The 13687-nt window shown below is 33.5% G+C and overlaps 1 protein-coding gene across 5 annotated transcripts in view; it reads right to left on the reverse strand.

The window, feature by feature from the left end:
* The window catches only part of LOC134529189 (arginine-glutamic acid dipeptide repeats protein-like), a 197176-nt gene that overhangs the window by 23292 nt on the left and 160197 nt on the right, over positions 1 to 13687 (reverse strand). For 4 of the 5 annotated variants that reach the window (XM_063363029.1, XM_063363027.1, XM_063363028.1 and 1 more), the window contains one exon: positions 311 to 613. The exons of the other annotated variant lie outside the window; for it this stretch is intronic. In XM_063363029.1, the coding sequence (XP_063219099.1) occupies positions 311 to 613 (303 nt within the window). The remainder of the gene's footprint in view (positions 1 to 310; positions 614 to 13687) is intronic. 5 annotated transcript variants of the gene reach the window in all.

Consider the following 13687-nt stretch of genomic DNA (forward strand, 5'->3'; position numbering starts at 1 on the left):
TGATCTGCCAAGTGAATAAAAAAATAAGATAAAAATGAAGCAGGTCCAGTAAAATGTTTTTTTCCAATGTAAAAAACTTCACTGAAACAAGTAAGTGGTAATAATGGATCTTTTAAGTTAGTGTGAAAGTGAAAATGCACAGTGTTTAGTTCCTAACAAATCAGTGGGGCAAAAAAAAAGGTGCCAGAGCCCACAAAAATGTCAATGTGCTACTTGGCTGGACCCAAGTTTGTCTAGCAAGAAAAGGTGAAACTGGGAATAGAGACATGCAGCTTGGAAGACATTACCGGTGAACATAAAGACCTCTCACCTGGCAGAGGGAATCCCGTCGAAGCGCCGCCAGCTTCCTGTTGGGCCTGTGCTGCTTGAGCCTGTTGACTTGGGTGTAAATGGAGGTGTGTGTGCGAGTGGGCATGGGTGTGAGCATGGGTGTGTGCGTGATATTCGGGGGAAATGCCGGCCATTTGCAACCGCACCATTGGGTCAGTGGCCAGGGCTAGGCGTTCAGCCGCTTCCAACTGTGCCGCTGCAACTGAGTTTGGATGTGGATGGGTGTGAGGTCCCGACGCTCCCACAGGAGGAGGTCCGTGACCGGAGGGACCCGTCGGAATACCTACAGAGAGAAACACTCGGCTCATCACGATGAAGTGATCTAAAAAGTACGCTACATACAGGTCACAGATTTGACATTCCGAAATCTCCTGAAAGACGACCGGCAATTCCAAGCGACGAGTGTGTTGTAAGATTCCACGACAAAAATACACAAGAAAACACTAGTACGATGCAGACAAACAATTACTACGTAAAACAAAAAAGTATATGCATAAAAAATAATCAAGATTTTATTCAAGCATGCAAACAACAACTAACGAACATTACTGTGACACTGGCCAAAAAATCACCACTAAACCAATAGGCATGCATTACTATACAATATTTATAGAAAGATAAAGCAAGAAGGTCTAAATCAAAAACATTTATTTTTAAGAATAACACAACAAAACATTCTGCAAGATAAGCAAATATTGCAGCTGTGTATATGCTTTAATGTTTTAAATGTTTATGTAGATATTAAGTTAAATAGGATTTTACGCAGCACTCTTGAAGGAATCAAATAGGTTAGATCATTATCAATTACATTTTATAATGAATATGTGCGGTGGTTTATTCACATTTAGACTGTATGATAATTAGTACTCTTTAATTTTTACATAAATATTAACAAAAACTTTTAAGATTCTAATTTGTCTTTAACAAAAAGTCAAAAGCGTAAAATTTCAAACCTCAAAATGTGATGGTAAAAATAAACATTAAACCGGAAAGTTAAGTTTAGGGCGCAAAATTGGCTACAAATACACTAACAAGAATACAAAGAAACTAAGAACAGTTGAATGAAAATTTTACATTACATGAACCATTAAAAATTTACCAGTAAAGAAAAGTATAAGACACCTTCACCACCCTAAAAAAAGAGCCACCCCCCCCCTCAAAAAAAAAAATCTTTTCCAAGTGTAACTGCAACAGCCCATCTGAGATGACAGAGTACATTGACATTAAAGTGGTCAGCAGAAGCTGATGTTCTTTGTAAAGTAAATCCATGTATATATGTGTCATGTGAATAGGTGTGAATAAGTTTCTTTTTTTTTATTGGCTTTAAAATGTCACCGGAAAGGTCTAGAAACGCAACACTTCAAAGCCAGAGTATTGCAGAAGGAATCGGTTTTGCCTTACTGTTATGAACCACCCCAGCATTGTGCCTGGAATGAATGTGACAAAATGTGACAAACTCTGGGATGCAGAACTCAGGAGGGTGGCACAGGGATTTAACCCCACGTCCTCTGGAATCACAGTCCAGTAACTTACGACTGTCCTACTTTCTCCATAGGGCACATATAAATGCAAACCCACCTATAAAAATCTGTACACACACACACACACACACACATCTTTACCTTGGAGGCATATGACACTATGTCACAAAAACGACATTTTTCAAGAAAACAGTTAAATAATTTTTAATAGTGCCACACTTTTTTACTCAACTATTTTATACCTAAAATTTGTTAATTTTTAAAATCATGTAGATCTTAGTGTTATATGCCAACAGAAAGACCGTCAAATGGTGGTCAAGTTTATGGTTACAAGTGCATTTTGCCCAAAAGTGGAAGTGACTTATGCCTCCGAGGTATAGATATATAGACATGAAATAATATGAAGACTGAGAGAAAGGAATATATTTATAGAGATGGAGTTTGGGAAATTAAACTTTTTATTATTTATAGCAAATGCCAAACAATTTTGTTTCCAGTTCTCTTATAGCAACCGATGTCACTAAGAGTAAAGACATTTTTTCACGTGTTCATAAAATTGTTACATATCACACCTTGCTAGAGACTGAAGCTTTTTTTTGCATAAGCATAATTTTGTGAATTAAGAAAGAATAAAAGATATGGAGAAAAATGGCCAATGAATAGATAATGGGAGCACAAAACCAAGGAAACGAGGAAATTGTTTGAAAAGCTTGGAATGTGATTCTGCCTCCATCAAGAATTTAGACCAAGAGATAAACACTGATAGAGGCCAGCCTGCCTAGCCTCTGCTAAAATAATCACATATTTGTACCTTTTTGCACTGCGCATGACAGAGATAATCATACGTAAAGTAAAAATAAGACCAATATGAGAGATTCTCCGAAAGTTGGGGGGGGGGGGGGGGGGAGACACACAATATGTGTTTCACAACCAATTTTAAAACATAACCTCAAAATCATTCATTAACAACAAACCAAATGTTTTGTTTACAGCTACAACTTTTGAAAGCATACTGAACAGATCTTTCGTACACAAAAAAAAAAATTATTATTTATTACAAACTCACTGTTGTCTACCCTTCCCATAAGTTTATTTTCTGCAGCATCACCCCACACACTTGTATAATCAAATACAAAAGGAACAGACAGGATTGAATTATGACCAGTATACAATACACCTATCCATTCCATTTAGCTTTATCAATTTTTGTTGCCTAAACACAAGGCACCACTCACATGATAACAATTACAAGTACTTATTATGTTTAATTTTTCAGGTGAGGAAACTGTAATTTCCTTGCATTTTAGCTAAATTCACAGTATACTGGACTGAATCACTTTGGACTTCTACTATATTGTTTATTGTTTATGAAATATGTTTCCAGAATAAATGATACTGATTAGATATAAATACAGTACCTGTCAAAAGTTTAGGACCATTACATAATTCTTATAAAATGTTTCTGGCTTAAAAATTTGGATGCATTCTTTGACAATACTTTTTTCAACTGTTGTTTTCACCAAAACATGTTTTTTATAAATCCAATGTTATTGAAATTGGTTAGTTAGTTTACAAGTTATGAAATTTTACAGGTTTTTAGAGAAGTATAATTTTGGTGCATTTTACTACGTACACACAATAAATTTTCTGGTATCTTAATGTTACATTTTTTTCTAAATTAACTCAATATTTACTCGAAAGAAAAAGTAAAATGAAGAAAGATAGAAATTTGCATGTTTTTAAAAATAATTATGAAATAATTTTTTAAAATAAAAATTAGCATCAAATTTGCCAAAATTGAAATATTTATACTTTCCGTACAAACTAAGCGAGACAAGGTTCTCAGTGTTTGTTAGTTTCTCTCAGACTCAAGAGAAGGCATCAAACTCTGTCTTGCCTGGTTTTTATCAATATTTATTTTTGAAATAATTTTTTCCACTTTGAAATTTTCTTTAAAGTACATATCATGAGATAATTAAAAAAATATATATAACACTAAGGTACCAGAATATTTCTTGTCTATATATTTTTTCATATAGTAAAAGGCACCAAAATAATACTTTTTAAAACCTGTAAAATGTCATAACTTGTAAACTAATAAATTGATTTCAATAATATAAATATATAAAAACATGTTTTTTTGTGAAAACAATGGGGGTAAAATTTATTGTCAAAGATTGCATCAAATTTTAAAGGACAGAAACATTTGGTAGGAAATCAGTAATAGTTCTTAATTTTTCAGTTTAGTTTTCTAAATAGTCAAATTCTGCAAAAAAAAAAATAGCTAAAGAATAGGGCCATTAATTCTTTACAAGTAGCAAACCTAAGGGCACACAAAACAAAAAAAAATTTCACCATGTTAAATATTGAAAGGCATTACAATTACCAATAATAAGCTGAGAAATAACTTTGGTGGATAAAATTTATAGCGATATGATGTTACTTTGACCATAGTGTCAGCTGGCTGCATCAAACTTAGGTTGATCTAAACAACCTGGTTGTTCAAAGTTTTTGTCTTCTCTCATGCGTAAAAGACATGTGAGATTATGGTTCTTTAGTTCATTAAAATGTTCATTAGAATAGTTCAAAATAATAATTTTTAATGGTGTTTTCTCACTAAATCCCCAGCTATCAGACAGCTTAAGAACCAGACATATGTAGACCAAAACTTTATATTTGCATTAAGTTTTGGAGTGAAAACCATATATAACATACACTCTGGTACAAAATAAAATTAACAATTTCCCACAAACAACAAGACACGCCAATAGAGGTAGTAAAATTATATTTGTCGAAATAATTGCATGTAACATCACAAAGAATATAAATAAAAAATGTCACTTAAATAGATACGTGAGAATAAAAGCAATGAATGCCATTTTATCATGGTATTCAAAGTTAAGTCTAAATAAAACCTGCAGTGTCAACCACAGTTGTTCTTATTTTGAAGCAGTTACAAATACTGAGGATCACACATAATTGGAATGAGTTCTGCAAGTGATCTCATAGAGTGCTCTAGATCAGGTTACATTTGCTACACTATGATGTAGGCATATTATATGAGACAGTCATTCTAGTATGCTAGACCCTCATCTAGCTCGACAGAAAGAAACTAATATTCCTGCAATTATAAAAAAAAATCTTGACAACTAGAATGTATGGAAAGCCCCCCGAATTCCTTTTATATTTTTCATTGTGATTAATATTCCGCACTATGAGTACAGGAGCAAAACCGAGGACCAAGAAAATTAATTCTGTTTGAATGAGAGCCAGAAACCACAATTATTCAATCAAAATTATTTAATGAAAAAAAAAAGTCTCTGCGCTCTAAGTTCCAAGATTACAGGTGCACCATGTAAGCAAGGCTCATATTTCTTTCAGAAAGCAGCCAAATAAGTGAAAGTTCAGTAAAATACTTAAAATAACTAGTGCTTCAGTATTACTATTGTATTCAACTTTCACAGATAAATATGCTTTACTTGAAAAAATGTTATATTTATAGGTTGCATTTTTCATTTAGAGAAACATGAGAATCAAAAGAGACATGCACCTTAGAATCAATGGTGTCTTATATTCGAGTTTTACCATTTACAGTTATACACTGAAGATTAAGATGAAAAAAAAACTGTATTGTACATTGTTTAATAACACAAGTTAGTCCAAGGTTAACACTAGCCATAAATGAGTTTATTTCAATAAATATTAAACTATTTTACAATGTACTTATACAATACCTTAAACTATAGCAGTAAGGTACTAGTACAAACATATATAAAACCAAATACAAAATACATTACTGGATTCTAAAACCCAGCAAAGAAGTACCAATGATGACCGCAGAACAACACAGCTGATAGAGTGCAGACATAAACATTAATGGCAGAAACTAAGACCATATATATTTGTGAAATAGTACCATAATTTTTTTCGGTAGTTCTTAGGCGAGAGCTGCATTTGGCTTCTTCCGAGTTCAGCACTGTTCTGATTTAACGTTATCCCAAGCATTAAAAGTTAATAACCAAAGGTGCACTTTCCTTTAACTTGGTATAGAGGTGTGTGTAGGACATAAGGCAAAATAAATCCAGATGTTGCGAGGATTCTTAACACCAAACAATATCAATAATACAGTGAAATAATTCCCTCACACAAAAGCAATAAATACCTACCTACCAACCATATATTACACACCTACGGTACTGTGTAACACAAACATGCTGTGGATTTTATTCATTTAATGCGTTGCGTTGCTGATGCAATGTTGAGGTAGGTTGTTTGTCTGTTGACCGTTGTCCTGAAAGCAGCTGGTACATTTGGCAAAGTCGCATCTGTAACTTACCTATTTGGTTGTGACCAAACCTGCTTGCAACTGTCGCAATAAATGTAAATGCCAACTAAGTCGTAGTCTTGGCACTATTTGGATGCTGCAAATTAAACTTTTTTTTTACTGTGTTGTTTGCTTGTTTGCCGTAGATAGTAATGAGATTACACAGATACCATTTAGTAAGCCACCACAAGGGTACTCACAACAACATGGTTTGTATGGCACACCATGTGTACACAGACAACTACAATATCCTTGAGATCAAGTGTCTCCTGCAGACAAGACTACCGGGGTGATGCTCTTAGATGTTTACAGTTACATATAAAATCCATTAAGTCTTATTTTACAGAGGAATAATTCATGTGTGTCATGATCAGGTAGCATGACTTCCTGCAAAATTCTGCGAGTGAAATAACAAGCTTGAATTTAAATTGAACACAAAAAAAATTTGTATGGTAGGTTGTAGTGAGACATACTGATTATAAACTCAATTTGCTGTTAGTGGTTACAATTATTGCTTAAAGCCCCAGCAGATGGTTTTATCTAAATACAAACAACAAACAGGAAAAAAATTCAAAATAATAAACTCATGAAAAAGGAAGTAATAAAAAAACATTAAAATTGAATTTTGACTTGCAGGACCAGGACTCTGTCCCATTCTACTTTACCCTGCAATTCAAACCACACCTTAACCTATTCAGAAACCAAGACCAAAAGAAAATTGTGACCACATTAGACACAACATCAAATACTGCACCAATCAACTAAATTAAAAAAAGAATAATAACAAGTGTTTTAGTTGCATTATTTGTTCGCTAGTAAAAAATATTAAGCAGTTGTTTCTTTCTGGCATTTGTGAAAATAAGGAGAATGTTGCACGAGAATTTCAAAAGCAAATATATATCAACAAAGTGGACAAAAGGCAATAACAACCTCTATGTGTTTTCTAAATACAGTCCTAGTTCCTAATCTGTGAGCACAGGGCAGGGCAGAATAAACAACCTTTGGCATTTTTCACCAGAAAACCTGACCCCCCAGGTCACATTTCCTGACATTTATTTGGAATAGCTCGTATTTCAACAATCTTTATATGAAGAGAACCACAGCAAAAGGTTTTACGTACCATTTTACTTTTACAGGAAAACATACACAAGGTGGAATTTAATGTTTGACTGATATAATTTTGTGGTGTTTACATGTCTCAATTTAATTACTAGTAAGAAGTAAAATATTATAAAAAAATAACTTGTTTCCAGAAAAGGCACTTACGACATTTTGATGTAGCACCCTTCATTATAGTATGTTATAAACACAGTAAAACAATAATGAAATAAATCATTAAAAATATTAAAATTCTGATAACTACTAAAAATTACCATCCAAAATGTGACGACATACTATATAAATTCTGTGGAGCGATGTGGCAAAAACATGCCCCAACTCCAAATCAACACAAATAACTGCTTCCAAAGCTGTGGTAGATCAATGACAGTTGGTTCAAAACCTAAGACTCACAGAATTCCACATCTAACAGTTCACATCCTGAGAATACTGATATGTGCATCATGTCATACAATTTTAAACAAAGAAAGATAGTATTAATCACAATAACAACGGAAATAAAATTATTGACAAATAAATGGTAGTTTCGTTTGGAATTTCAGTGCCAAAGAAGATCTGTTGTATTTATTTTTATGTACTTATACACCAATTTTCAGATTTGTTGGTTCCACTGAATGGATTTATTGTTCTTAAGAAATAGCTGTTACTTTAACTATAAAGTGATGAGCACATCAGGAAGAGGAGGGGTTAGTCACACAGCTGCTTGTTAGGTGATAGCATCACTAGCACATGGCTGTGTGGCTGTCTGAGTTACACAATACAATTTAAAAATTGTCTCTACGTACAAGTTTAAATAATGCATTAATCCAGTATGCCACTGGGAGGACAAGCACGGAAAAGAGTGTACACTATTGCAACACATTTCAGTAAACCAAAAAGTTGTATAAATTGACATACAATGTTGCTGGAACAAGTTCTGCAACAGGTGTCACAGTATCAACAGTTAAACAAATAATATTTGTTGAACTAGCAGAGGGTAAGGCAAACTATTTTACTTTTTTGACACATACAGGTGAGAGAAAAAACCATTTGGTGATGTGCTAAAAAAAAATTCACAAATTTTATACTGTAAGAAAGTAGGTTTCAACATTAAAAAAGCTGAATAAGGATTTGCAAGAAGATGGCATTTAAAAATATAGCATGTAATAATACTTAATAAACTTGATTAAGAAGCTACGGTTCGTATGGAAAAAAAATTGAAGAGAAATATCTTGGTTGAAAAGCCTGAATTAACTGCTTGGCAAGAATGTTATCTTGAACAAATACATGAACTTTGTAAGGCTGGAAGAACCATTATTTACGTTGAAAAAACTTATATTTATGCTAAAAACAGCATAAGTTCTTGCTGGCCATCAAATATGGCAATCGTCATCACAGAATTTATTTGGAAAGGTCCGCAATTATTGTGCATACAACTGGAGAGGAAGGTTTTGTTTCTAAATGCTTTGCTTATTTTTAAGTCAAAGCAGAAGTCTCCATGGAGACTACCACAATGATATGGATTTTGCAAACTTTTCAATGTGGGTGGAAAGTAAATTATTGCCATATTTGTCTGAAAAATATGTTGTCGTACTGGACAACACCTGTCATTATAATGTTCAGTTGAACAAAAAACCTAAACCATCATCCCTAAAACAAGATATCCAAAACTAGCTGAAAAACAGCAACATTGATGTACCCAGTGGAATCTGATGAAGTTTTTTAATTCTTGTAGAGTTGTATCGTAGTTACATAAAAAAGGATCAACCACAATACAAAACAACCTGCATCATAACAAGCAATTCAATACTTCAGTAAAAAAATGCTTGCAAATTAACTGCATGATTTACATTTAACAGACTATTACTTAAAATGTACAGCTTTCTCTTTCTGTCACTTGGTGGATGTTGAACTTAATGTTTTGAAGGCCAGGAGAAATTAAGTTACCAAGGTGGAAATTGGCAGGTGGCATTTTAAGAACCTTACTGCATTTTGGGAAAGCAATCATAAATTTGGAATTTTACTTGGTGTCTGAAAGTGGTTTACCTGGTTTCTGCTAAATCTGTTGAATTATTCCATAGAATAGAATTCTAAATAACTAAGGTAGTAAATCCTAATAGTAAAGGGGAAAATCTAGGCAGCATCAAAAGGCAGACTGAGCAGTGCTTGTGGAAAAGAAAAGTTTTGTCACTTTTGCCATTCATTCTCCTCAAAAGTCCATGACAATGAAGGATAGAACCTATTGCTAAGGAGCGTTCATATATGAGTTTTATTTGGTAGAAGCGGTAGTGTATGTTCACTGAGACAAATGCGTTAACACTATCTTCAACGAATCGAGTTATCAAGATCTGCAAAGAATTTCAACCCATTTTAAGCTTAGTTTGTAAATTAATTTTTCAATTATGTAAAAAAAATTATAATTCAGGTTTTTTTTGTCAACGGTCAAGACACTGGAGATTAGAGAAGGCCTTGGAGTGATTTCGGGAGACCATGTAATACCTAAAGCAAGATGGTTAGACTAGGACTCAAACCCCGAGTCTTTCTGTAAGAGAGTCTAATGTTATACCAATCACTGTCTCGCTTAGTGAAATACCTCATTGCTTTATAGCATTTTTGTGACACTGGTCCCTTGAGGCAGTCCTGGGCATGTGTAGGACCAACATCAGAGTCCAAGAGAAGTAGCTAGCAGATGTTAATAGCCATCCAGGCCTAGTACACAACAATGAAGCAGTACATACCAGTCTGCTCTTTGTTCACACCATATGCCCTGCACACCGCCATCACAAAGAATGCTCACACCTAAACTTCACAGGCAACAAGTCCTCTCCCTCCATTTCATACATTAACCACTAACTCCCAGAAAAGTTCAATGTCCTCTGTACTCATATTTTATCAGTGTCCGTCAACTCTAATGAAACAATGTTTTCCATCACAGTAGCTAGGAAACTACGGCTGTTTTCTGACAAACATGCTTTGAAAACCATTGTGGTTGCAAAGTGAGTCGAACCAGTAGAGTGCAATATCAAGGAAATGCTGCACCATATAAGACGAGAAATTTAAAAAGCAAATACAGGCTTGGATGGAACAGATGCTTCTACCAATCTTTCAGTGAAAACGACAGTGTTACGTGCACTGAGTTAGCAATCTACAATGTGGTAGGTAAATAAGATTACAGCAGGCTGAAATAAGATAAAAGAAAACTAGGGTAAATTATAACTAAGAAATACAGTTAAAAAAACTGAATTAATCATCTATATTGATGTTAAGCAGTACTAAACTATGCTCTACAATTAAGTTTGTGTAGTGTGTCAGATATAATGTTCTGTTAATAGTTACATCTCTTTCACATAGGGAAAAATTAAATTAGATACATTTTCATAACACAAATTTCTTATTACGTATTTAATATTGTTTAAACACGTGAGTCAAGACAGTTTAAAAACATAAAACATGCTGCTTACAAATTAACAGGCAGAAAGTTTGGAGAGTAAAAATACTAAAAGGCTAAGAAAGTTTAAATATATTATTCAACTAATGTGAAGAATAAAAAATTTTATTCCACAAATAAACTAATCAAGCAAAACAGAAACATCCGAATTAAATATACACAATACTCCTACTACAGTTTGTCAACAAAAGTAAGATGAACACTATACACAATAAACAAACTTAGCAACTACCACAGGTAACCACAGTAGTCTTGGAAGGAATGTACTTGTTTGTTATACCCACAAATTAGGTCAATGTCACTGCAAAATAACAAAACTGTGATTGACAATCTGCCAGTACATAAATCAATGAAAATTTCTTTGACTACATTCAAATTAATATGCATCTTTAAAAGAAAGTTTTTCATTATGAAATTATCAGATAAACAAAATGAAAATGGTTACATGCCCTTTCGTATAATGCTTCATAAAAAATACTGAGCTAGATATTAAAAAACAAAAAACATTCATGCCTACATTTTTTAACAGTGTAGCAACCCCGGTTACTGCCCTTGCCATTATGTAAATGTTTTTTTAACAGATTTCATATGTTTTATAATCAGAAATAATGCTTGATTAGGTTTTCTATCATTATGTAAATAACAGCTGTTTGTTCTTTTGAGAGGTATTCATGCAAGTGCAACATGTTTTTTGAACATAATATAGGTACATTTAACTAACATTTTTAATATTTTTGACGGTTGGTTTACAATATTATAAAAAATCATTAGAAGAAGTTTTTTTTACTAAATTTTTCATACTCATTTAAGTATTTTTATGTATTTCACATATTAGTTTCGTATTATTTGCTTGGGTTCTTTGTCTGAAAACAAACTGATGGGATAGTTTTGGCCCTTTGTCCTTTCTGGGAGAAAAAATTTGTCATGTTTGTCAGTCATCACTTGGGTAACTGCGATAGTAGGTAAGTTGGGTGGCGATTCACCAAATTAACATATTACATACAATTGAGTAGAATTTCATATTTGTGGTATGGGTCGTGCTGTTTTCAACATTATTTTGGAAAGTTATTTAAAAGTTTTCTGCTACAGGCAGCAGCGTAGACCCAGTTGAAGCCGTTATTGGTAAATATGTGGCCGCGCTGAGCAGAAAACAGTCTGTCGGTCATTTGTACTGTGCATCACAAATGACAGTGGGATTTAACTAAACGAACTGTGAGTACATATTGTGCCTAAGTGATGAATCATTTGTTTTGAGAAGTTGTACAGTGAGTTTTTTTTTGTTTTATTGATATAAAGGTTACTGAGCGAAAAGAAAGAGCGAAAGAGCAAAATTCATAAATCAACACAATTTATTCATGAGCTAATCTTATTTATGCAAGGCAATCTTCAGAGCAAACAGACATAACCTAATAAATACAATTCTATTGTTTTTAAATTGAAATAGTTTTTGAAGCCCAGCAAAATTCTTCAAGTGTTTTATCTATGTGCAATTAGACCAACTATAAGCTATTCAGAGGTCTGGATTTTTATAAAAGTAACTAAGATGGTAACGTGTTTTGTCCTTTTACTTACACTATAAAAGATAAACCATTTCTAGGATTCAAGATATTATCTTTGAAGTTAAATGGAGATGGTGAAAAATCACTACACTAAGGATGAAAGATAGTGAATCCTATACTACCCAAAAGACCTGTTTCATCTTGTATCCTATATCTGTACAGATGACTGTCAAAAGAGCTGTGAGCATTGCAAAATCATTTTAATTCTTTCCATTCCATATCTATACTCCCAGTTCTCTCAAAGGTATTTGAATACTTAGTACTAGAGCAACTAAGATCTGAGCTTGATGCTAACAAACTACTTCATGAATAACGGTCTGGTTTTAACGTTCGTCACAGTACCTACTAGCACCGCACTTGGAAATATAATTGATGATATTAGATATGTCACTGATAAAAGAAAATGTTACTGTTCTTAAACTTTTAGATTTTAGTAATACTTTTGACAATGTCACCCACAACATTTTTTTGGTTAAACTTGAATGGCATTTTTATCTTACAAGGAAAGCTGTTAATTGGTTTACGCTGTACCTATCTGGCAGACATCAAAGCATCATCGCTGGTATCTCAACATCTGACTGGTCAGAAGTTAGAACTGGAGTGCCAGCCACAAGGCTTAGTGCTTGGACCTTATTCTATTCTGTATGTACATAAATTACCTACTTAACTCGCTTAAACACACTCAATACCACCTATATACAACAATCTTCAATTATACTCAACATTCCTTCCCTGATACTGTAAACAACATAGACAAATTTAATATGGACCTTGAAGCTGTCCTAAATTGGGTGACTGTTAACTGGCTTCGAATTCCCCCTAACAAATCCATCATATAAATGCGTCCCCTATGAATTCTCGAAACTTAATGTAAATGATGTAGAAATAGAATACATTTACACTGTTAAAAATTTTGGCCTCACCTTAAATAGCACCTTGGAATGGTCCGAACATGTTACTAATGTAAGCAGGAAAGTACTAGCTATGCTGCATTCTTTTAATTTCAAAAACTTTCTTCATATTCATATTAAAAAACATTTTTCTCAGGCACTCAATTTATATTTTGATTATTATGACATGATGAACAAGCAGACTGCAGAAATCCAAAATGTATGCATCCGTTTTATTTTTTGTTTAAAGTCACGAGACCACGTTTATCCTACTTTCATGGTTAAAACTAGATGAAAGACAAAAACTACACAGAATTCAAACTCCCCATCGTACCTAGCTACAAGCTTCCACTTCCTAAACTTCTACCACAATATTGGTACTTGTTCCAAGAGCAACTTGTCTTTGTTAATTCCTATTCATTGCTCCAGTGCCAGTTCTAAGTCCTTCTTTGTAGTTGCAGCAGGCCCTGGGAATGCACTTCAAGGGCCAGTAAGGGAACAGATATCTATTTCATTTTTCAAAAAGTCGTTTGTCAAATATTTAAAAGAAGATAGAA

This window comes from Bacillus rossius, chromosome 2 (genome assembly GCF_032445375.1).
Source record: "Bacillus rossius redtenbacheri isolate Brsri chromosome 2, Brsri_v3, whole genome shotgun sequence".
NCBI lineage: Eukaryota > Metazoa > Arthropoda > Insecta > Phasmatodea > Bacillidae > Bacillus > Bacillus rossius.